The following is a 26985-nucleotide window of genomic DNA, read 5'->3' as shown; positions in this document are numbered from 1 at the left end:
TGTTAATCAAAAATCAGGGTTATTTGTTCTTTGGTAACAAAATTAATCAATTGAAATATCTCAATGTTAAGTATATAAAATGTATAAGCCCTAGATTCTTTTTACTTTTTTGACTTTTTAAAATATTTCTATACTTCTAAGCATACTATTTAAGGGGTTTTTATTTAATTTTATAACAGTCTCAAATTTAGAGAAATAATACAAACATAGTCCAAAAAATAAATTTTGTTTGCTGAAACCGTTAAGAGTAAAATGCGAACATGATATCCAAATTGGAAAGGAAGAAGTGAAATTGTCACTATTTGCAGATGATATGATTTTATATATAGAATACCCTAAAGAATCCACCAAAAAACTTTTACAAATAATAAATGAATAAAGTTGAAGGATACAAAATCAACATACAAAAATAAGTTTCACTTCTATACACTAACAACGTAGTAGCAGAAAGAGAAATTAAGAATAAAATCCCATTTACAACTACAAGAAAAATAATAAACTACCTAGGAATAAATTTAACCAAAGAGGTAAAGACTTGTACACTGAAATCTATAAAACATTGTTGAATGAAATTGAAGAAGACATAAAGAGATGGAAAGACATTCAGTGCACTTGGATTGGAAGAACTAACGTAGTCGAAATGTCCGTACTCCCTAAAGCAATCTACAGATTCAATGCATTATTTATCAAAGTTCCAATGACATTTTTCACAGAAATAGAACAAAGAATCCTAACGTTTTCATCGAATAACAGAAGAACGCGAATAGCCAAAGGAATCCTGAGAAAAAAGAACAAAGCAGGAGGTATCTCATTCCCTTATTTCAAAATATAATACAAAGCTCTAGTAATCAAAACAACATGGTACTACCACAAAAACAGAAACATAGGTGAATGTAACAGAATTGAGAGGCCAGAAATAAACCCATACATCTATGGACAGCTAATTGTCGACAAAGGAGCCAAGAGCATACAATGGAGAAAGGAAAGTCTCTTCAATAAACGGTGTTGGGAAAACTGGACAGTCACATGCAAAAGAATTAAAGTAGATGATTATCTTACACCATACGTGAAAATTAACTAAAAATGGATTAAAGATTTGAATGTAGGACCTGAAACCATAAAACTTCTAGAAGAGAATATAGGCAGCATTCTCTTTGACATCTATCTTAGCAGTATCTTTTCAAATAGTAGGTCTCACAGGAAACAGGAACAAAAGAAAAAACAAACAAATGGGACTGCATCAAACTAAAAAGCTTCTGCACAGCAAAGGAAACCATCAACAAAACGAAAAGACAACCTAACAACTGGGAGAAGCTATTTGCAAACCACATATCTGATGAGGAGTTAATATCCAAAATATATAAGGAATTCATCCATCTCAACAACAAAAAACCAAACGACTCAATTAAAAAATAGGCAAAAGATCTGAACAGAGATTTTTCCAAAGAAGATGTACAGATGGCCAACAGGCACATGAAAAGATGTTCAACATCACTAATTATTAGGGAAATGCAAATCAAAACTACAATGAGATATCACCTCATGCCTGTCAGAATTAACAAGACAAGAAATAAATGTTGGAGAGGGTGTGGAGAAAAGGGAACTCTCATACACTGCTAATGGGAAAGCAAACTGCCGCAGCCACTGTGGAAAACAGAATGGAGATTCCTCAAAAAATTAAGAATAGAGCTACCATATGATCCAGGTATTCTACTGCTAGGTATATGTCTAATGAACATGAAAACAAATATGTAAAGATATTTGCAGCCCTATGTTCACTGCGGCATTATTCACAATAGCCAAGACTTGGAATCAATCTAAGTGCCCAGTGAGGAATGAATGGATAAAGAAGATGTGGTATATATACACAATGGTATACTACTCAGCTATAAAAAAAAGATGAGATCTTGCTATTTGTGACAACATGGATGGACCTTGAGGGTATTACTCTAAGTGAAGTAAGTCAGACAGAGAAAGTCAAATACCATATGATCTCACTCTTAAATAGAAGCTAAAAATGATAACAACAACAAACAAACACATAGATACAGAGATTAGATTGGTGGTTATCAGAGGGGAAGGAGGGGAGAGAAGGGTGATTAGGCACTTGTGTGTGGTGATGGGTGGTAATTAGTCTTTGGGTGGTGAACATGATGTAATCTACACAGAAATCAAAATATAATGCTGTACCACTGAAATGTATATAATGCTATAAACCAATGTCACCTCAATAAAAAAAAATATTTGGAGAAAGGTACTTTGGTTGTATGTAAATATCCCTTTCCTAATTACATTTTCAATTCATTCATTCATGCATTTATATGAATATGGAATCATATTTTCCTATTGTACTAAATGGATTATAATCCATTATTATAACTATTATTTACGACACTCAAATTGTCCCAGATTTGGCTATTGGGAGCTCTATTGGCTATTGGGAGGTTTTGGTTTTCCTTCGACAAATCTCCATAATTCTTTGAACACTTCCTTATTTTCTGACACACGATGTTCCAGGCTCACTTGTATTTTCTCTGCGTTGGCACTGGAATAAATCATTTCTCCAAGGTGCTCCCGTTCCTTTTAGTGGAGAATAGTATTTTAAAAACACAATCTGGGTGATACATGTGCTCATTGTTACTGGACTTTTTAAGGTCAGAGACCAAGGCCATACCAGCATCTTAAGAAATGTTCGCAGTCCCTTGGCTCTCACCTACAATTTGCAATATCCCCACCAAATCTGCCTCCTGTAATGTATGAGCTTACTCATATTTCAGTCTCAGGGGATCACTTTTTGGGATGTAGATTAGTCAATGATGTCTGAGTTCCCAGGTCTGTACGTTTTGTAGAGGTTCCACTGTGTTCCTTGTTCATTCTCCTACACAGCTACTTTCTTTACGCAGGTCTTATTTTGTCAGTGGATTGGCCCCACCTGCTGGTATCCTTGGTGCATTCCAGTTTGGGAAACGTGTGGAATATGTCTTTGCTTTATGTTTGTTTTCATCGTTTTACTCTCTGTTTTGTGAGAGAATTGGGGGAGGCTAAAATACCATGCTGATACTTTTACCATCTGACTTCCAGCCTCTCCCTTATTCTTAAAACACATTCCTCCCGAGGTAAGACTCCATCCTATCTTGGTTCTTGTCCTAAAATTTTCTTCCTTACTGTTCCTTTTTACTCCATATCACTTTTTCCTCAATAACTCAGCCTGTAAATATGGGAAGTAGACAAAGCTACATCTTAAGGCACCTCTTTTCACCTTCTTTCTAAATGATCTGTTCATGGTTTTAATTCCCATCAATATGCTGATGGCTCATACATTTTACATCCCTTGTCCTTTGAGATCCGGAATTATACATCTGTGCACTTAACTCTAATGGAAGATTTAGGACCCAAAATTTAATACATATAAACTCCCCTCAAGATTTCCCCCCATTTTCCACCTTTCCTAAAATATTTGCCTTTTTAATATCTGTTAATATGTCGTGATATCCAAAAATCTACAGATAAGTCTTGACATCTCCCTTTCTCTCCATCTATGAAACTGCTATAGATTATTATGAGAATCATCATTTCTTAAATATTACTGTATTCTTGTCCCCACTGACATATTTTACATTCATTTTACAAGATAATTTTTACTATCCACACTGCATGAATCAATAACAATGTGTTTTGTTACATTTATTATAAAATCCCAAGTCCCGCATCATGACTCCGTGATCACGCTCTCTCCTACATTTCCTATGTCCTCTCCTGGACTTCCCCTGACTCGTTGTGCTTTAGCCTCATTGCGTTTTACTTTCTCTCCAGGCCTGAACCATTCTTCCTTGTAGTCTCAGGTGTTCTTTCTTTTTTTTGGGGGGGGGGGGAGGGCTCGTTTTTATCCTCCCCTCCATCTCCTTATTTCAGTTCGTCGAGCTTTTCTAATTTTTTTCCAACCAAGTATCACTTCACTTGCTGACCCTGAAAAGTTTTCAACAAGCTTTTTACAGGACCAGATTCACTCCTTCACTTTCGGGTTCTGACATAATTATTTCCTCAGAGAAACTCTCCTAAAGCACTTTATCAGAAAGTTTCTCCTCCCCATGTATTCCCTACTTATTTCCTTCTTGGCACCTATAGAAAGAATTTATATTTTGTTTATTTTTATGCCTATTTTTTAACTCTCTGTCCCTGAAGGACTAATGTAAGATATTTAGGACATATCTATCTTGTCAACCATTCGTAAGACAAACTAACATAATCCCTGGGACACAGTAGATGCTTATTACAGATTTTTAGAATGAATGAATGAATTTCACATGAAGATTCTAGAAAACCCAGAAAGTCATCATCAACATCCGCTTTATACTATAACATTGAATATAGAACTACTAAACACATTTTCTACAATATCAAATACTCATTTTCTTCAATAAGTTTTTAGGCACATATGCATTTAATAAAAATATTCTTACTTAAATTATATTGCAAAAGACTATATATCAGGGAATACTACAAACATTTCCCAAGAGAAGACATAGATTTGATAAAAATAACACCTTACATTGCCTGAGGATTCATTATGCATGTAGTTCCTGGACAGTAACAATTGTAGATGTCATCATATGTTAATCCTAGATTAATTCCAAGCAACTGTACCATAACAATTGAAAATGCATCTAAAGTTATCGTCTTTGGATACTAAACACACACAAAAAACAAAAAACAGATTTGTTGTCTAAGTTATTTCTTCACCCTTTTGATTTTTTCAATAATTTTGTGAGCATATAACCTAAATGCAAATACATATTTAAGAAACTAGTACACCACAGCTCATTATTTTATTAGGAATATGGAAAAAAGTAGGTAAGTTTTATTATGTTTTTGAGTGACAGTGCTTTTAATCCAAATGTCATTGACATACAACAAAATAAAATTACAGCTACCATATGTTTTTACTATACGTTACTGATTTAAATTGAATAAACTTTAAAAATTTTTTTGAGAAGAATAAGCATTGTTTCAGTGACTCTATTACTTTTCAAATGAACACTTGGAAAAAATACACAGATTCTTAAGCGTTGAATTGGTATCAGTATGACTTTAGAAATAGTTTTAAAAGAGAGAGTCAAGTTAATTTTTTCCAAAGGCAGAATACTATAACACCTTGCAAATGGCTTCTTTTTTTTTTTGTCTTAGCAAAAAAATAAAGAAAAAAAGAAAACCCTTGAGAAGGAGCGGTGCCATTAAGGCACAAACCCTTGGCAACCCATGATCTTTTTATTATCTGCATAGTTTTCCCTTTTCCAGAACATCATAGAGTTGGAATAATACATTATGTAGCCTTTTCAGAGTGGCGTCTTTCACTAATGACTATACATTTAAGTTTCCTCCATGTCTTTTCATGGCTTGATGGCTCATTTTTGTAATCACTAAGTAATATTCCTTTATATGGATTTACCCAAGCTTGTTTATGCATTCACCTGTTTAAAGGTCATCTTGGTTGCTTCCAATTTTTGGCAATTATGAATAAAGCTGATATAACCATTCATGTGCCATTTTGTGGGGGGGCATAAATTTTGAACTCATTTGGGTAAAGGCCAAAAAGGACAATTGCTAGATCATATGGTAAGAATACATCAAGTTTTGTAAGAATTTGCCAAACTGTTTCCACAGTGGCTGTACCATTTTGCATTCCCATCAACACTGAATCAGAGTTGCTATTGCTCTACATCCTCACAGTATTGGGTATTGTCAGTGTTTTACATTTCCAGTATGATGCTGAATAGGAGTTGTAAGCTACATTCTTACCTTGTTTCTGATCATAGTGGGAAAACATTTAGTTTCTCACCACTACTGAGTGATGTTAGTTGTAGGTTTTTGTAGATGTTCTTTCTCAAGCTGAGGCAGTTCCCTTATATTCATAATTTGCTACAATTTTTTAAATAATAAATTGTGTTGGACTTTGTCAAATCCTTTTTATGATTCTTTTGATATGATCATATGATTTTTATTGTTTAGCCTATTGATAGGATCGATTAACTAAATTGATTGATTTTTGAATGCTGAATCAGCCTTACATATGTGACATAAATTCCAGGTATAAATATCAAGAAGGAGATATAAAATATTAAAAACAGAAATTCTCGAGCTGAAAAATATAATAAATGAACTAAAAATATTCACTGGAGGGATTCAAAAAGCAGACTTGATCAGGCAGAAGAAAGAATCAGACCTGAAGATAGGCCATTCGAAGTGAGAGGACAAAAATAAGAATAATAAGGAAAGAATAAGGGGAAAAAAAGAACAAGGGAAGTGAAAGAACCTATCAACACTACAACCAGACCAATATGAGTCTCTGAAAGCAAAGGGAGAAAGGGGCAGAGAGCTTATTTGAAGACATAATGGCCAAAAACTTCATACATCTGAAGCAGAGAATGAACATTTAGATTCAAGAAACACAACAGTTCCTAAGTAGGAGAAACCCATAGAGACCCACACAGAGACACATTATAATCAAGCTGTCATACGTCAAAGACAAAGAGAGAATCTTGAAAGCAGAAAGAGAAAAGTGACTTGTCACATGTAAGGGAGCTCCCATAAGATTACTAGTGGCTTTCTCAGCAGAAACTTTGCACTGCCAGAAGGGTGTAGGGTGATATATTCAAAGTACTGTAAGAAACCATCAACCAAGTATATTATACCCAGCAAAACTTTCTTTTTCCAAAGCAAGATTTTTCCAGAGAAATTAAAGTTAATGGAGTTCATTACCATTAGATCTGATCTAAAAGAGATGCTAAAGGGAGGCCTTCAAGTTGGAAAGAAAGGGTACTAGATAGCACTATAAAGCCAAAACAAAATTATAAAGTTCTCTAATAAAAGCAACTATATGGACAAATATAGTAACCTGTATTATTGTAATTTTGGTACATAAATTCACTTTTAATTCTTGCATAGCATTTAAAGGACACAAACCAAACACTAAAGTCTATGTAATAACATAAAGTGAGAGGTAGAGCTGTAAAGGAGTAGAGTTTTTGTATGCAATAGAAGTTAAGTTGCTATCAGTTTACAACTGACTGTTATAACATTAAGATGCTTTAAGTAATTGCAATAGTAACCACAAAGAAAATATCTACATCATATACACAAAAGGAAAAGAGAAGGGAACCAAAGCATGTCACAATAAAAGAAAATGAAACACAAATGAAGGCAGTAAGAGAGGAGGAGAAGGACAAAAATGCTACAAGATAGAGAGGAAAATATTAACAAAATGTCAATATAAGTTCATCCCATCAGTAATTACTTTAAATGTAAATGGATTAAGTTTTCCAATCAAAAGACATAAAATGGCTAAATTAAAAAACAGGATCCAACTATATGCTGTCTACAAGACAGTCACTCTAGATCTAAGGACTCACAAAGGCTGAAAGGTTAAGGATGGAAAAAGATATTCCATGCAAATAGTAACCAAAAGACAGAAGAGGTGTCTATACTACTATCAAACAAAATTACCTTAAGTCAAAAACTGTTAAAAGAGACAAAGACATTATGTAAGGATAAAAGAGTGAATTAACCAAGAAAATATAACAATTATATTTAAGTACCCAAAAATAGAGCTCCTAAATGAATGAGTCAGATTTTGACAGAATTGAAGGGATAAACAGATGGCAACATAATAATAGGAGACTTCAATACTTCACTTTTAATAACGGACAAAACAATCAGACAAAAGATAAATAAGTAAATGAAGAACTTAACAGTATAGATCACTGGACCTACTAGACATATACTGAACATTCCAGACAACAGTAGCAGGATACATGTTCTTCTCAAGTGCACAATGAACATTCTCCAGGTCTCCAGATAGATCACCTCTTACATAACAAAACAAGTGTAACCACTTTAAAAAAACTGAAATTATACAAAGTATCTTTTCTAATCCCAATGGAATGAAACTAGAAATTAAGGAAAGAAAACTTGAAAATTCACAAAACTGTGGGATGTCAACAACATACTTTTAAACATCAGTGAGTCCAAAGAAGAAGTCACAAGGGAAATTAGAAAATACCTTGAGACAAATGAAAATACAACATACCCAAACTTACAGGATCCAGCAAAAGCTGCACTAAGTGGGAAGTTTAGAGCTGTAAACAAATACGTTTAAAAAGAAAGATCTCAAATGAACAATGTAACTTTATACCTCAAGGAATTAGAAAAAGAAGAAGAAAGTGACCCCAAGCAAACAGAAGGAAAGAAATAATAAATTTTAAAGCAGAAATAAATAAAATAGAAAGAATAGAAAGAAATCAATGAAACAAAGAGTTGGTTCTTTGAAAAGATCAATAAAATTGGCAAATTCAGCTAGATTAACAAAGAAAAGAAGAGATAATATTCAACTAACTAAATAAGAAATGAAAGAGGGGACATACAATTGATGACACAATTTTTTTAAAAAAAAGTTTATAAGAGAATACTATGAAAAGTGTATACCAACATATTGGATAAGCTAGAAGAAAAGGATACATTCCTAGAAACACACAACCTATCAAAACTGAAGAAACAGAAAATCTGAACAGATGAATAACCAGCAAGAAGATTAAAGCAATAACCGTAAACCTTCCAACCATGAAAAGCCCAGGACTTGATGGCTTTTCTAGTAAATTCTGCAAACATTTAATGAAGAATTATTACCAATAATCTGCAAACTCTTTCAGGACTGAAGGACTGAAGAAGAAGGAATACTCCCAAACTCACTTTATGAGGTCAGCACTACCTTGATACGAAAACCAGACACTCAACAAGAAAAGAAAATTACAGACCAATATCCCTGATGAATATTGATGCAAAAATCCTCAACAAAATACTATCACACCAAATTCAACAGCACATTGAAAAGATTATACACCATGATCAAGTGAGATTTACTCCTGGAATACAAGGACCATTTAACACAAGAAAATCTACCAATGTAATACACCATTGTTACAGAATAAAGGATAAAAACCACATGATCATCTCAATTAAAGCATAAAACGCATTTCACAATATTCAATACCTTTTTGTGATTGAAACACCCAAGAAACTAGGAATATAAGAAAACAACTTCAGGAGCCAGTCCTGTGGCCGAGTGGTTGAGTCTGTGTGCCCTTCCTTGGTGGCCTGGGGTTCGCTGATTGGGATCCTCGGTGTGGACCTACGCACCACTCATCAAGCCATGCTGTGATGGCATCCCACAGAGAGGAACTAGAGTGACCTACTATTAGGATATACAACTATTCCACATAAATAAGCTGTTAGAACTGATAAACAAATTTCATGATACAAAATCAACATAATCAGTTTCTATACACTAACAATGACAATCTGAAAAGAAATTTAGAAAATAATTCTAGTTACAATAGCATGAAAAAGAGTAAAATATTTAGAAATAAACCTAATAAAGGAGGTGAAGTACTTGTCTATTGAACACTGCAAAATATTGCTGAAAAAAATAGAAAACAAACAAATAAATGGAAAGACATTCCAGTCCAAGGATTAGAAGACAATATTAAGATGACCTTATTACCCAGAACAATCTGCAGATTCAATGCAATTCCTACCACAATCCCAATAGCATTTTTTGGCAGAAAAAGAAAAAATAACCTAAAAATTCATATGGAATTTCAAGGGATCCTGAATAACTGTAACAATTTTGAAAAAGAACAAAGTTGGAGGACTCACATTTTCTGATTTCAAAGCATATCATAAAGCTAACGTAATCAAAACAATGTGGTACTGGCAAAAAGCCAGACCTGTAGCTCATTGGAATAGAAAAGAGAACCTAGAAATTAAACCCTCACTCATGTTGCCAAATGACCTAGGACAAGGGTACCAAGACCAGACAGTGGGGAAAGAACAGTCGCTTCAACAAGAATATTCAACAGAGAAAAGATATCTCTTCAATAAACGGTGATAGGCAAACTGGATATTGACATGCAAAAGAATAAAGTTGGACTCTTATATTACACTATATACAAAAAATAACTCAAAATGGATAACCATCTAAATGTAAGATCCAAAACTATAAAACTACTGGAAGAAAACATAGGGGAAAATCTTCATGTGATGAATATAATGTGAACCATTTGTTGGGATTATAAAATGGTGCAATCACTCTGGAAATCAGTTTGATGGTCCCTCAAAATATTAAAAATAAAACTACCATATAATCCAGCAAACCAACTTCTGGGTATATATCCAAAATAATTGAAGACAGTATCTTGAAGAGATATCTGCACTGTCATGTTCATTGCAGCACTATTCACAATAGCCAAGGTATGAAAACAACCTCAGTGTTCATCGACAGATGAATGGATAAAGAAAATGTCATACACACAATGGAATATTATTCAGCCATAAAAAGAATAAAATCCTGCCACTTACAACAACATGAATGAAACTGGATGGTATTATGTTAGGCGAAATAAGCCAGACACAGAAAGACAAATATTGTGTGATCCCTCTTATATACAGAATCTAAAAATATCATACTCATAGAAGCAGAGGTTGGTTGCCGGCAGTTAGAGGCTGTGTGTAATGGGGCTTTGTTGCCAAAGGGTACAAAAGTTACAGTTATACAAGATGAAAATTTCTGGAGCTCTGTTTCACAACAATGTAAATATACTTAACACGACTGGACTGTACACTTAAAAATAGTTAAAGTGGTAAATTTTATGTGTATTTTACCACAATTAATCTTTAAAAATTATAACATTTGAGTTTCAAAATCAAAAGAAGGATTTTATAAAAATTTCTCAAAACAGCATGGAAGATACACTATATACACTTTCATTCCTTGAAGTGGATATTAACTTTCAAAATGTGATATAATTACTGAAGAGATGGGAATAAAATGCATACCAGAGCAATTCCTGCAGCAAACTTTGGATCACATGCCATTCCATGATATGTTGCTCCCACGTAATTTTGATGGTCCCGATAACTAAGTAATAAAATTTTTCTTGTGGATAAATGCATTTTAAATTGTTAATAACTTAATGACTTTTTAAGAATTGGATGCCTCAATAAAGCTATGTTTTCTTAAAACATGAATAATACATATCATGTCTAATGCTTTCAATTATTCTGTATCGGGTAATCTCCCATAGTTCATACAAAGGTAAGTTCTAAAGGCTACTTTAACATCAACTGATACACAGCCTAAAACCTAGTAGTGCTTAATCATTCAAAAATATTAATTACCGCCATTGTCACCACTGGATGAATATAATCCTAAAATGTAAAATTCAAGACAGTTTACTGCCATGATTTGTACATGGTGAACCCTTAAAGTATGTAAAAAATGTTGGATTGGAGGACAGGAGAGAAGAGACAGAACATGCAGTAGACTCACCAAGAAAAAGAAAGACAGGAGGTAGAAAGTGACCGCACTCATTTTAGTCTTTAGTTAATGTTGTTCCTGAATCCCCAAACCTGAACTTAAATTCCACAGGAGACACCAATAGATTTATAAATGTATTCCATATTATTTAAGATCTTCAGAATTGTCTTTTTGTTTTTTTCATCTAAAATAATTAAATTATTAAAACAAAAATCTAAAGACTTGAAAGATACGGTACAAGTAGTTAAATAGCTACACGTTATGTCAGTATAGAAATACTGGAAGGTAACCACATTACTATTTAAAGGTTTTGTACTGTAACCAGCTTTGTATGCAATTATTGCATTCTGTTAACGAATTTACATTTTATTTAATGTTAAAATGATGGTTTCAATTATTTACTCCTGGGAAAATCTTTAAAACCATCAAGGCCTCATGTTTCTCCTAAGTCTTTCATATTTTCCAGTTCACTACATTTCCACAGGTAGACAGTCCACTCTGAGAATAACGGCCTACTATGAGTTAGTGTCTTAAGTTATTATTGAATTTTTATATTTTGCCTTCTGCCAATACAGTACTCATGCAGTCTTTGTTTGAGATGTCTTGTTATTATACATAATAAATTTTGTATATAACTTTGATAGCTAAAATATCAAATAATTTGATAAACCCTATATCAATGCAAACAAGGTACTTACATTAATAAGAATGCCATGTCATGAGACCTTTGAAACAAAAATTTTTCTTTCCATGACACAAATCTTTGCAGTACTTCATCAGCATCCCCATTAGAGGAAATCTTATTTTGATCTGACCAGATCTCCAAAGAAGTTAACATAACAGTCATTTTAAGCTGGGAAAACATCTGAAAACAGAAGACACATGATACGCAGTTTTAGGCTACATAAATATAACATTACATCTCATACATAAAGCTAATATAATCAATTTATTATTTTTTGGAGATGAAATCCACTGGTGAATGAAATTAGTTGGTAAGACTACTTTTTATAAAAATACAAATGCTATTAATACAATGTTACTTCATTAATAGGAATATTTCTTATTTAAATGTGAAAATAAATACTTACAGTGTTGATAAGACTAAAGATATGGACAACCTTCTCAGTTGCAACTGCCACTTCAGAGCCCATGTAATTATACTGAAAGGCAAATTTTTGTTTCTTAATCACTAGTAAAAATTACCAAACTACTACATTTTAAATGGATATAAAATATAAAACGCTAAAATAATGCAGTGCTCAAGTGAAAGAATGAAAGTAGAATTAAGATTTATCAAGTATTTAGTAAGTTTTAGGCATAAAGCTAGGGACTTCGTATGTTAATCAGTAATATTTAAATGAGGTTGTTGTGATTATCTTCCTTTGTACACATACAGAAATTAAGGATCAAAAGGTAAGGTCAAGGGGCCAGTCCCATGGCTGAATGGTTAGGGTTCCACTCTCTCACTTTGGCAGCTCAGGTTCGTGGGTTCCAATTCTGGGCACGGACATACTCCACTCATCAGCCATGCTATGCAGGTATTCCACATACAAAATAGAGGAAGATTGGCACAGATGTTAGCTCATGGTTAATCTTCCTCAAGCAAAAGAAAACCAAAAACAAAGAGGAAGATTGGCAACGGATGTTAGCTCAAGGCAAATCTTCCTCACCAAAAAAAAAACCCAACACAATTAAGGTTACGATTGCAACAATAATTAAAGGTGAGTACCAGGACTCAAATCTCTAAATAGCTAAACTACTGTCTATGTTGTCTGCTGCAGTGTGCTGTCATCGTTTGTCTTTATCCCAATAAGACAACAGGACCATATATCCTGGATCAACAATGTACTTTGTAAATGCAGAGCTCTAAGTGCTATATTAGTGAATAATTTAAGAAGATGTCCTCATTCAAGGGAACAAAAGTCATACTATTTTCTCTGAAATACTTCTAATTGTGTGTGCACACACATTTCTAAGTGTTGGCTGAAAACATAAAAACTGGCAGCTTGAGATCTTCAATATCTCCAGTAAGTCTGCAGAAGACTCCTGGCAGAAAATAAAACGGAATGGATAGAGTTCTCTGATACAGACAAGAGAGTTGCCATCCTCCCAGCTGTTTAGAGACTGTTTGCACTTTGCTATTTCTCTGTATGTAACCTTCCCCAATAAACCATATTGAATATTTACACAACACAGCAGGTGTAGCATGAGTGAGGGTGATCCTTTGCAAGAATAAACATATGAAAAGCAAGACAAAAGAAAACAAAAATATGGTTTTGGAAATGAATCCACATATGTCAATAATCACAAATTATCAACACATCAAACACTAGGCAAATGATAAAGACTAAGAAAACACACTATACGCAAATTAAAAGAAAAACACTTAAATTATAAAGACATATAAGTACTAACAGTCAAAGCAGGAAAATATACCAGGACAATACTAGACAAAAAGCACATGTTTCGTGATGTGATAGTTACAGTAATTAACATAATAGTAACATTAATATGAAAAAGGAAATAATTATCACAACATATTTATAAAATATTTAATTCATCAGAAAGATGGAAGCATTCTAAGCTTGCTTATAACTAATAGCCTAGCAACATAATACATAAAACAAACTTAACAGAATTATAAATAGAAATTATCATAGTGACGGATTTTTACATACTTCTCAATCATTAATAGATCAAGCAGACAAATTAACCGTAAAGATATACAAGACTTTAAAAACTCAAGCAAACTTTGGACATTATACACATTTATAAAAGCTTATATAAAACAATAATAAAATATATATAAATATTTTTTCAAATATATATGAACGTTTTACATAAGTTGACTCATATTAGGCCATGAAACAGTTCTTTGACTGTAAAGCATAGTATCACGTAGATTACACTGTCCAATCACAAAGCAGTTGTTATAGACTTGATTAAAAGTGTTCTAACGATGTTATTTTTACTTACATGGATAACTCTATTGTGGTTATATAACGTACTGATCTTATTCTAGTAAATGCACACTGAAAAAAAGCTGCATGATGCAATTTACAATTTACTTTCAAATAGAGCACAAGCGATGACGTGATACAATATTAACAATAAATCCAAGTAAAGAGGATACAGGTGTTCTTTGCATTATTCTCATTCCTGCAACTTTTCTGGAAGTTTGAAAATATTTTCAAATAAAATGTTTAAAAAGTGAAAATGAAATAAAGATAATTTCAGATGAACAAAAGCTGAAGAAAATTCAACAGGCTAAACAGAAATATCAGAAACACAGGCCTAAAAGAAGGAAGACAGGGCTTTGGAAATGGTAAATAGGCAGAAAAATGAGAAACCCTTTTTTCTTTCTTTAAACAACAATTGAATATTTAATTTAAAATAATTTATTTTGTGGTTTATAACACATGGAGAGGTAATATAGGTTACAGTAACATCACAAACGTATTAAATGGAATTTTACTGTTACAAGGATTTTCCATTATATATGAAATGGTATAACATTAATTCCAGATTGTGATAAGATAGGAATACTAATTGAAACTACTAGTTAAACCACTGGGGTGGGTCGTGGGAGATAAAGGGGCATAGCAGAAAAAATATATATACGAGATAAAAATAAATGCTAAAAATAGCCCACTAATCCAAGAGCAGCAAGGGAGGAACAAAAGAGCAAACAGTTGACAGGACAATTAGAACGCTAATAGCACACACCACACGGGAGTACTTAACCTCCATCTGCTGTTGTCAGTACTTGTGATAAACAAATCAACTAAATACTCTAACGAAAAGGAGGGGATTATCTGATCCAGCAGAGAAAAAAAAGACCTATGGATATGCTGTTTAGAGTCATACTTTAAAATTTAAGACAGAAAAGTTGAACATAAAAGGAGAGGAAATACTAATCATAGAATATTATAAAGAACTCTTTGGAGGTGTTTTTGCATGATGACAATAGCATCTGAAGATGTCTTCTGTTGCTATTGGCAGGTTAACATCTAAGTGGAGGGAGGAAAGTGGGCTGTCTAGATTTAAATTTAGCAACCTCATGGGATTATCTGGGGGAGCATAATTCCAATGTTCCCTGGTGTTAAACCAAATAATATTATTCCGCATGAAACAACAATAATGAAAATATAAATGACCCAAAGGGCATTAGCTAGTAAAACAGATTAAATTATATTTAATATATTAATTGAACACTATGTAGGCATTAAAATATGGGATAATATTATTAAATTGTTTAGAAAATAGCATTACAAAATAGCATATATAATGCAGATATATAAATATACACATACATAAATATAAGTATGTGTGTATTAAAAATAGGAAATGTGTTGGAGCCGGCCCAGTGGTGCAGCGGTTAAGTGCACACAATCGGCTTCTTGGCACCCTGGGGTTTGCCGGTTCAGATCCCGGGTGCGGACATGGCTTCGCTTGGCAAAAGCCACGCTGTGGTAGGTGTCCCACAAACAAGATGGAGGAAGATGGGCACGGATGTGAGCTCAGGGCCAGTCTTCCTCAGCAAAAAGAGGAGGATTGGCAGCAGATGTTAGCTCAGGGCTAATCTTCCTCAAAAAAATGGGAAATGTGTGCATATAATTTATCTCCTGGTGATAAAATTATGTGTTTTTTTAAATGATTTTGTCTGTGTATTCTTTTCTGTTATTGTTTTTGTAAAAATCATTTAAAGATGTAAATATTTTCTTTTATGAACATAATCTAGAACATTATGGCACTCACCAAGGGACTTTATGCAAAAATATCAGTGATAATGGACAAATCATATTTTTTAACTTGTTACTCATATGGCTTTGTTAAAACTGATTATATAAACAAACATTTCCATAACTAAATGAATGTTCCTATGAATAATTCTTCTCATTTTAAAATGCAGAACTTCCACCAGAGAACCCAAGTGATTACAAAGCATAAAATAATCTTATAAAAGATAATATTTAATAACAAGGATCTCCAATTTAGTAATAAACAAAATAGCTAGTTTTAAAATGGAAATCAATTTAAAGAGAACAGTTTCACCACCATTTTGGGTGGATTCAGAAATATCTGGAGCTAATTATAATCCAATAGGTAATATTGTACTAGAATCCTTCCATTATACAAAGTCATATATTATTGATAGAATTCTATACTGATTTGGAAATCAATATTGTAAATAGCAATCCCCCTATGTCAATGTAAAGGCAACTGACAACATTTCTTTATGTTGTGCTTTACCGAGAGACATATTTTGAACAGAGAAAATGTATCTATATTGCAAACAATGGAAGTCTTTTTTCTCACATTTCCTTTGAATTTAAATACAAAATAAAGATATGAAGAAATATATCAATAATGCATACCAAGGCTTTATCCATAACGATTTGCATCTTCAGAATTCTTTTCGTTAGCGCATCTGAATTTTTCTGGGAAACAGCAGACATGAATTAAGTAAAACACTTTTTAAATTCTCAAATTGTTTGTAATTATGTACATTATATATGTACATTATTACATGTATGCATACATACACACATTATATGTGTATACATACATATACACCACACACACAAAGTATAGATAGATAAATAGATAAATAGTTACAGATACAAATATATAAAGATAATAAGAAAACAAAAGGATAGATGCCCCTGAATAAATAAGCAGGTGAGATTCCAAATAAAAATTTTACGGACAAATCAGAAGCTCTTACTTTATATTATTGATAATTAGAGTCCTCAGAAAATTTACTGAAATGAGGGAGAACTCATGTGTCCTTCCTCTGGAAACCTTCCCCCAAACTTCAAGCTAAACAAGCTCTCACCAACTTTCCCTGAAACATTGCCTCTATTTTCTCATTGCTTTTGTCCTTTTAATTAACTTTAACTTTACTGTGGCTTACACTCAATAGAATGCATCCATTTTAAGAACAGTCATATGAATTAGTACTAACGTGTACACCCATGGAACCATTTCCACAAGTAAAGCAAAGCATGTTTCCATCACCCTTGTCCAAGTCAATAGCCCAGAGGACTCAAGGCAACCAATTATCTGCTTTCTCTCACCATAAATTAAAATAATCCACTCTAGAATTTCACATAAATAGAATTATATGGTATGTACTCTTTTATATTTGGCTTTTTTCACTCAGCGTTCATCTATGTTGTTGTGATTATTAGTAACTCATTAGTTTTTATTGCTAAGTAGCATGCCATTTTAGAAATATATCACAATTTGTTTATACATTTACTGTTGATGATCATTTGGATTATTTAGTCATTTTAGCAATTATAAATAAAGCTGAATATCCATGTGCAGTTATATTCTTTCATTTTTCCTGGTAAATACTTAGAAATGGAATACCTGAGTCATATGGTAATTGTGAGTGTATAAAGTATTATGAAAGCGCCAGATTGTTTTCTAAAGCAGTTTGATCATTCCGCATTTTCACCAAGGATTAATAAGAGTGCCAGCTGCTCCATATTCTTGCCTATATTTGGTATTGTGTTTTCTCATTGTATCCATTCTTGTTAACCTGTATTGATATCTCATTGAGGTTTTAATTTGCAGTTCCCTGGTAATTAAGGACGTTGAACATCTTTTCACATTCTTATGGTTCATTAATTTGGTTTCTCCTAAGTTCCTTACTAGAAATTTTGTTTAGTCTTGACATTTAAGACTATTCTGTAATTCAATTTTTTAAATAGGGGTCAAGATTCATTTTATTCCATATGGATAGCCAGTCTTCTAGCATAATTTGAAGGGATCACTGTTTAACCTTTCAAAGTCCTTCACATCGTTGTGGAAAATCAATTGGCCAATAGTACACAGGTTTACTTTTGATCTATTCTGTTCCACTGTTCTATATGTCTATACTTACACCAATAAAACAATGTGTATCTCTATAGCAGGGATCAGCAAACTATAACCCAGGCTATGGCCACCTGTTTTGTAAAAAATCTTTTATTGGAACACAGCCACACCATTTGTTTGTATACTGTCTATGCTGCATTCATGCTACAAAGGGAGAGTGAAGTAGCTGCAACAGACCACATGCCCCACAAGCTTAAAATATTTACTATCTGGCCCTTTAAGAAAAAGTAATGTAGAGGCTGGCCTGGTGGCTAATGGTTAAGTTCCATGCACTCCTCTTGGGCAGCCCAAGGTTAGCAGGTTTGGATCCTGGGCGTGGATCTTGACACTCATCAAGCCACACTGTGGCGGCATCCCATGTATAAAAAATAGAGGAACATTGGCATAGATGTTAGCTCAGCAGCAATCTTCCTCAAGCGAAAAGAGGAGGACTGGCAACAGATGTTAGCACAGGGCCAATCTTCCTCACAAAAAGAAAGAACAGAAAAAAGAAAAAGTAATGTAAGTACTCTATCTTATTCTTCTTTTTAAAGCTGTTTCACTATTCTAGGATATTTGCATCTCTTTATGAATTTGAGAACATACTGGAATTTTGATTGGGATTACACTAAATCCACAGATAAATTTCAGGAAAACAAACATCTTGATGATGTCAATTTCTTTCTCTCCTGTGACTTTGCTAGACCCTCTTATTAGTCCTGATAGCTCTGGTGGGGATCCTTTGGGATTTTCTACATACACAGTTAGATCACTAAAAATATAGGGTTACTTTTTCCTTTCAAAAGCATGTGCCCTTGATTATTACTCTTTTTCCCATTGCACTATCGAGGAACTCTAGTAAAATGTTGACTAGAACTAGGGAGGGCAAATGGCCTCATGTTATTCCTAATCTTAGGGGCTATTTTAGTAAGCTCAGACTATAAAAAGTATGTCAGAGACTAGGTGGCTTAAACAACAAACATTTTATTTCTCACAGTTCGGGAGGCTGGGAAGTTCAAGAACGAGGAGCCAGTAGATACAGTAGCTGGTGAGAGCTCTCTTCCTAGTTTGCGGACGGCCGTCTTCTTGTGTGCTCTTGGGAGGAAGAGCAGAGAGAGATCTCCTGTCTCTTCCCTTTTTTATAAGAACATTAATCCCATCATGAGGGCCCCGCCCTTATGACCTAATCTAACCCTAATTATTTTCCCAAAGCCCCACCTCTTAATACCATCGTATGGGGGGTCAGGGTTTCAACATATGGATTTGGGGGGGACACAAGCATGCAGTCCACAACAGGGGCAAAACATTCAGTCACTTACATTCATTATGTTAGCTGTAGATGCTAACAGATGCTGTTTGCTAGATCAATGAAGTTTTCTATTCCTAGTTTTCATCATGAATGGGTGTTGAATTTTGCCAAATTATATTTCTGGACTATTTATCAATGATTCTGTGGTTTTCTACATAAATATGTTAAATTGTTTGATTCGATTCCTATTTTGCTATACTGATTGAAGTAATATTGCCTCAAAGTTCCACAGATACTATAGTCTCAGAATTCCTGAAAAAGTAAGAATGTTTTTATATAAAACAGCAACTTGACTAGGTTAAAAAAACTGTTGGGATGTTGTATACAGGCATACCTCATTTTATTGTGCTTTGCAGATATTGTGTTTTTTACAAGACCCTTCACCAGCAAAAAGATTACCACTTGCTGAAGGCTCTGATGATGGTTAGCATTTCTTATCAATTAGGTATTTTTTAATTAAGGTATGTACATTGTTTTATAGACATAATGCTACTGTACACTTAATAGACTACAGAATAGTTTAAACATAACTTCATATGCATTGGGAAATGAAAAAATTGTGTCTCACTTTATTGTGATATTCTTTTTATTGCAGTGGTCTGGAACAAAACTTGTGATATCTCCGAGGTATGCCTGTACCCCCTAGAGAAGCAATTCTCTATACAAGCCCCCAAGACAGACATTGTTGACTGTCTTACAAGCACTTCATTTGAGCAAAGGCTGAGTTTTCCTATCTTTGTAGGTGATTTCTGTGGAGGCCAAGGTGCCTATAAGATTATTCATTACACATTTATAAAGTCCAATATACTAACCACATTACATCTCAGTGTTGCCAGTTTTTATCAGGGTTTCTTGGGGCACCTTTCAAATTCAGAACTCCTTTACATGAACAAAGTTTTATTCTTAGTAACTTGTAATACTTTGGGTGCTATTTTACTCATGAAGGACAATTTTATTATTTTGAATTTCTCTTATCAATCTTTTATACTCTACTAGTCAGGGTTCCCCAGAGAAACAGAACCAACAGGATGTCTGTGTGTATACTTATACATTTATTTTAATTTACTATAATTAAATTTATTATAAGGAACTGGTTCACATGATTCTTGAGGGTAGGCCGGTGGGCAGGAGATCCAGGCAGAGCTGCTGCTGCACTTCCAGTCTGAAGGCAGCTGGCTGGAGAATCCTGTCTTACTTAAGGGAGGGTCAGTCCATTTGTTCTATTCAGGACATCAACCAATTGCATGAGATCCACTCACGTTATGGAGGGCAATCTGCTTTACTCAAAGTCCACTGATTTAAATGTTAATCTGATTCAAAAACATCCTCACAGAAACACCCATCAAATTTGACCAACTATCTGGACACTGTGGCGCAGCCAAATTGACACATAAAATTAACCATCACACGGTCTTAGGTGTTCTCTATCATAATTTTTATATCATTGCTTTCTCTGTTTCCTTAAACCTGACTATAATACTACAATTTGGGGTTTTAGCACAATGTTTATTCTATTATTCACTAGTTCTATTACCAATTTTTTTTATTTTTAAAATAGCTTTATTTTTCTCTTACACTTATTTCCTGAGCACTTTCAGGGCTCTCCTAAACAGACTGTATAGAAGTAGTCCATTAGACTACTAAAGAGCATATCTTTAGGGTCATATTACCTGGGTTTGAATTTTAATGGAGCAACTTACCAGAGAATTTCATAGATTAATAATTTAAACTCTCTAAATCTCTGTTTCCTGATCTGAAAAGAGGGATAATCGTACTAACTCTTAGAACTATTGAAAGAATTGAAAAGACAGGATATATGTAAAGCTTTTAGAACAATACATGGCACCTATGAGACAGTGCATGAATATAAAATAATATCAGTATTGTTTTTTATTCACTTTGGATTTTGTATTTTTCCTATATTTTATATTTATGGTCATTCATATGGCTCATGTTTATTCCTTTCTGATTATTATTCTTATTTTAGAACACATGCAGTTCTCTCAAGTCAAACTTTTCTTGGAGAAACGGTAGGAATTAGTGACTATTATTATACTTTGGGGTATAAGGAATGGCCAGTTATCCAAGAACGATGCTAACTCCCTCTCCAAGAGAAGAGATGTCAGTGACAGGCAGCTGTCCAGGCTCAACTGCATCAAGGTGGGGACCTACGCACTCTTTTCCCTTTATCACTGACTAGACTCAGATAATCTAGTGGGAGATTCTCAGGGGTCCTGAGTCAAGCTAGGAAGACAATCAACCAGGAGAGTTTCATCCAACTTGGTCTTTGCCTGAACAAGACATTAAAACAATGAGCGTTGGGAACTGTTTGCTTCATAATCAAGTGGGATTTGACCTAATATTGATTCTCATGAAGAATACAGTTTGGGGAGAACTGCGTACACAGTTGTTCCATTGTTTGATTTGGTTGAAAGTTCACTCTATTTGGAAAACATTCTTTGTGAATTTGGTTCTGATTGTGGCTGGCTACTATTTTCATTCAGGATGAGATTAGGGCCTTTTTTTTTCTGTTTAACTGTGGCTTGTTTATTTTACAGAATAAGAAGGACATTTCGCATTAGGGAGGAAAGAAATGATTTCTATTAAAAAAACTCAATTAAGTAGTTTTGGTTGGATACAGAATTATAGACTGGAAATTACTTTGCCTTATTTTAAGCAATTGTAGTATTGCCTTTCAACTCCCAGTATTGCTGCTGGAAAATTTCATGCCATTCTGCATCTTGAGCATGTATAAGAAATCAGATTTTCTTATATCAGTCCAGAAATTCATCTTAAATAATTGAGAATTTTTCTTGTCTTGTCTTCAACTCAATTTTCTCTGTTTATTTGTACTGGAACCCCTATTTCTATCACCCATATTGTTATTTTAACTTCATTTCTTCTCTCTCAAACTTCCCTTTCATTTGTCTTTGTTCTTTACGTTTTGTGTGATTTCTGGAATTTTATCTTGTAAACTTTCTATTGAGTTTTTATTATCATACTTTTAATTCCCAAGAACTGTTACTTATCCGTTGAATGTTAGTTTTTAAACAGCACTCCATTCTTACTTTGTGGATGAAATATTTTCTCTTAGCTCTCTGAGGATATTGTCATTTTGTTTCCTTCACCCGCTATATTCTTTGGTACCTCAAACTTTAAAACTTTGATTTTTTTCACGTCTCCATCTTCCATATTACATTGTTTCATCATATATTTAGTGCACCTTCATATTAAGAATTGAGCGTTTAATAGCTTATTCCAACATGTATGATCATACATGTAGTTTCTGGGCTGCTGTCTTCACAGAGGGTAATTTCTCTAGGTGGTTGGTTGGGAAAACCTTGCTGTTAATATGGTTAGTTTTGATTCTTTGGTTGGTTTGATTGCCTCCTAGAGAGGAGTCTCTCCGATATATTTCTTAGAATATATAAGCCGGGTTTCCAATATCCAGTGTGCCAAGTTTAACTTAATTACCTTAGTTTCAGTATGATGATCTTCCCCTAGTGTGGAATACAATAGAACGTCTGTGCCTAGTGCTCCTGTTTCACAGACCCCTCACCCCCCGCCAAAGTAAACAACCTTCGATTATCTATCAGTTTACAACAGAGACAATTGATTAGGAGAGGAAATCAGGATTTCTAAATACTTAACTTATTTTCAATCAATTCTCTTCTTAGGTCTACCTTTAAAGTTATTTCCTAAGGTATGTGAGCATGCAATTCCAGAAACACTGAACAGCACTGCACTAGGTACCAAGTTTCCAGAGGCGATCCCCATTGCCAGTTTAGGATTCAGCTTTTTAGGGGCTAAATCAGCTGTCTATTTGCTATTAAATTTCCATTGTTCTTATTCCTATCTTGTTCTATTTGTGCTTGTATGTTTATGCATTTTAAAAATCTCTTTTCATAGTAGTGGGGTTTAATGGAGGGGCAGGGGTAAATGCATACGTCCAACGTGCCGTTAAAAGGTAAGCCCTTTCTTGTATTTTGTTTGGTTTCTGTTCCATTTTTCAACTCTGCTTATAATGAAAGTGTTCAACTTGCTTGTAAGTTTATTCGTGTTTACTTTCAGAAATATAAAAATGTACCAAAAATATGTTTTCATGTTACTTTTTTTCTGTTCTTTTAAAAAATCTGTTATATTGGAGGTATTCACTTTGTTTATTTGTGCCTGTAAAAGCACTAGTGCATGTGAGAACATGATTACCTAAACTCAGAGATTTAAGTCTATCAGATTCAGGATGAAAAGCAATTATCAAGTTTCCCTATGAAAGATACACAATTCACAAACATGTACCACTACCCACCTATCTCCATTCCTGCAGTGACCTCCCGGGTTTTTTCTTAGGTTCTGAAATCTTTGTCTTTATTTTATTTCATTACTGCATTTTGTTTTGTACCCAAACTTTCCATAATTACTTCCAATATGTTGCTTCACTACATTAGAAAATGCGGTGAGCAAATATTATTAGTAGTAGTAGCAATGTTATTGATCACTTACATTTCTCCATATACTATGCTAAGTAATTTCCATTTATAAACTTATTTAATCTTTGAAATATTGCATGAGTTAGCAATTATTTTTATTATTGGATTTTACAGATGAGAACATTTAAACACAGAAAGGCTATGTTATTTGCCCAGGTTCTTGTGGCTACAGCCGGACAGACTTGGATTTCAAACTAAGGCAGCTGGGACTGTCTGTTATCTGTATCTCTTCCAACCCCTCTCTTGTTGCTGATTCATTGGAGAGGGATGGCTTCAAGTGCGGGGTTATTTGTCTTTCTCAAAGCATATCCACCTCTTCAGGTTTTCCCTCTGCCACAGAAGAGTATTTATGGAATACTTTAAAGTTTTTAAATTTATGTTATAGTGCTCTATTTCAGCTGCGAAAATTGTCTTTACTTGTGTCCAATGTTGTATGGCAACATGCAGATAGTTTCCAGAGCTGGCATAAAGTTTGCGGGCACATCTTAGTTTTATTAAAAATAAAATTTTCGTCTCTATATATGGCTATATTTTATTGTTTTTACGAGATTCTGAAAGGGTAATTTTATTAATCTACATCTGAACCAACATCTTTGCCAAAATAAACAAAAGTAAATGAAAGCAAAAGTGAGATGGAGTTCATCATAAATTAAATTATATTTTCACTTTTTACTATTTTTTTTTTTTGCTTCTCTTTAACATGACATTCAATTTTGATGAGAATATGTAGACAGAGATTCATTTATTTAGCCACTGGTGATAAAATGTAAAGTTGTATAAAATTTCTTAAGGAGGAACTTAGGAGATTATATATATATATACATACATCAAAAAGCCTTTGGAAATATGCCTACTTTTATATGCAAGCATTTATAAGCAAAGTATGATTGCTCAAAACTTGGGTACATTCATGCAGTTCATTTCTTGATTAAAGTAATAATGAAATATGTAAAATATGACATAATTTTATAAAATATATAAATTTCAAATTTGTGCTTAGTATATATATTATATACGTATATGCTTATACATGGATATTTACTCATATATACATATATATGCTTCATATATGCACACACACATATACAAATAAAAAACTATAAAGGAATATACATCCAAATAATTTCAATGGATAAAATGCATTTACCTCTAGAAAATAGAAAATATTTTCTTTACATATGTACATATTTAATATTTTAACACGTTAACCAATATTATCTAATTTAAAATAATAAGTGAAAATTATTTAATGATAAATAAAAATGTACATATCCTCTTAATAGCAAAAAGAAAATTTCGAAGCAGCATATATGGTTAGATCATTTTTTGTTTTAAAAAAATCTGTACATTTATAAAGCTGCATTTATAACCAAGTATATTACAAAAACTGGAACAAATATTTGAAAATTCTAAGACAACTATCTCTAGACAATGAGCTCTGAAACAATTTCTTGCCTTTTACTACTTTTAAATTTGCTATTAAGATAACACTTTTTTACAAAAAAGTGTAATGACAAGGAAAATGCTGACAAAGTAATAATCAGCAGATTTGGGTAACATTATATTGGTAGGATACAAATTCAGTCACAATGCAACTATGTATATATGCTTAAAAATACTTGCAATTAGGGAATTGTGAGAATTTTTAAATTATATCTTTATATCTCTTACATTTTCTAAATATTATATGAATAAACATAAAATATATTTTAAATAAACACCTTACAGGAGAAGATATTAATATGATCAACATCAGTTTAAATTTGTTTTCCAAATGTATCACACCTCAATCTGAATAAGTTTATCAGAAGTAACACAAGCGAAGATCTCACAAAAGGGGTTACTTACTTCTGATTTCACAAAAATCCTGAAGGATTTATCTACCAATTCGGTCATAGGATAAGTTTCTTGTAAGGGAGGAAAAGAGATTTTATTATTCTTTATTCGATGAAGCATGTGCTCATATGTAGCTGCTGATCCCAGTGGTTCAATTCCATAACTGACATTCTCCAATTTCAATAATCCCCTGAATATTTAAATTAAAAAAGAAAAGAAAGAGTAATTAATATAGCTGTGCCATTGAGAAATGTAAGTCAACATTAAATAAAAACATTTTACAGAAATTTGACAGTGATCTTTGTGGTCTAATACCTAAGAATCATCCCATGTTACTTGGATTAACTTTCAGACCCAATTTTATACCGTCTTCTATTTATTACGGTATTTAGGAGTCATTGTGGTTCTAGTGTGGCCAAGAAGTGTGAATATTCTTCAGACTAGTGGGAGGTTTTTCTGAATAAATTTTATGACTGCAAGCATGGTACAGAGACAGAGAGAATAGGAAAAATGATAAGAAGAGGAGGAGGAAAAGAAAGCATATGAGAAGAAAACAATCAAAGGCTATTTTTTTATCTGTATTCTTTAAGAAGTTTTTAAACATTAAAGTTTACTTAAGATTTTCAACCATGTACATCTCTGAAATATGCTGTTACCTGAGTCCAGAACAAGTGCTAAGTGTCACAACTGATTTTGGAACCTCTGCAGCATATCCTTGATAAAAGCAATGGCTCTAAACAGGAGTGTATAAAGATACATTCGTGAATGATTTGAAAATAAAATTTTCGGTTTTATCCTTACTTTGTAGACATCATGAAACATTCAGATTTAGCCATTATCATAATATTGTTCAACAGATATTCCTTTTTTTTTCTACCTACCTGCAATCTCTTCCTCTAAGCCTTCTTCTGCCTAAGAATAATCATGACTCCTATCCTCCCTCAAATAATTCTTGCTATACTTCTAAATTTTTGACAAACAACTTTCTTTTCTTTCTCAGCCACATTTCTTGAATGTACATTTATAACTGCTAACTCAGTGTAATTAGCAGTGTTAATTTGACTTCAACTGTGAACATTTCAATTGTTTTTTCTGTTCCCCAAAGGTATCTTAAA

At 33.3% G+C, this 26985-nt stretch overlaps 1 protein-coding gene across 1 annotated transcript in view; it reads right to left on the bottom strand.

The window, feature by feature from the left end:
* LOC106828897 (A disintegrin and metallopeptidase domain 3) overlaps positions 1-26985 on the bottom strand; it is a 123968-nt gene that overhangs the window by 41626 nt on the left and 55357 nt on the right. Inside the window, exons 2-5 of the mRNA XM_070499710.1 lie at positions 12460-12531; positions 12067-12233; positions 10888-10969; positions 4550-4686 (exon numbers count right to left, since the gene is read on the bottom strand). Coding sequence (XP_070355811.1) covers positions 4550-4686; positions 10888-10969; positions 12067-12233; positions 12460-12531 — 458 coding nt within the window. The remainder of the gene's footprint in view (positions 1-4549; positions 4687-10887; positions 10970-12066; positions 12234-12459; positions 12532-26985) is intronic.

This window comes from Equus asinus, chromosome 27, assembly GCF_041296235.1.
Source record: "Equus asinus isolate D_3611 breed Donkey chromosome 27, EquAss-T2T_v2, whole genome shotgun sequence".
Lineage (NCBI taxonomy): Eukaryota > Metazoa > Chordata > Mammalia > Perissodactyla > Equidae > Equus > Equus asinus.
The sequence above is the reverse complement of the archived record's forward strand: the minus strand, read 5'-3'. Positions and strand labels throughout refer to the sequence as shown.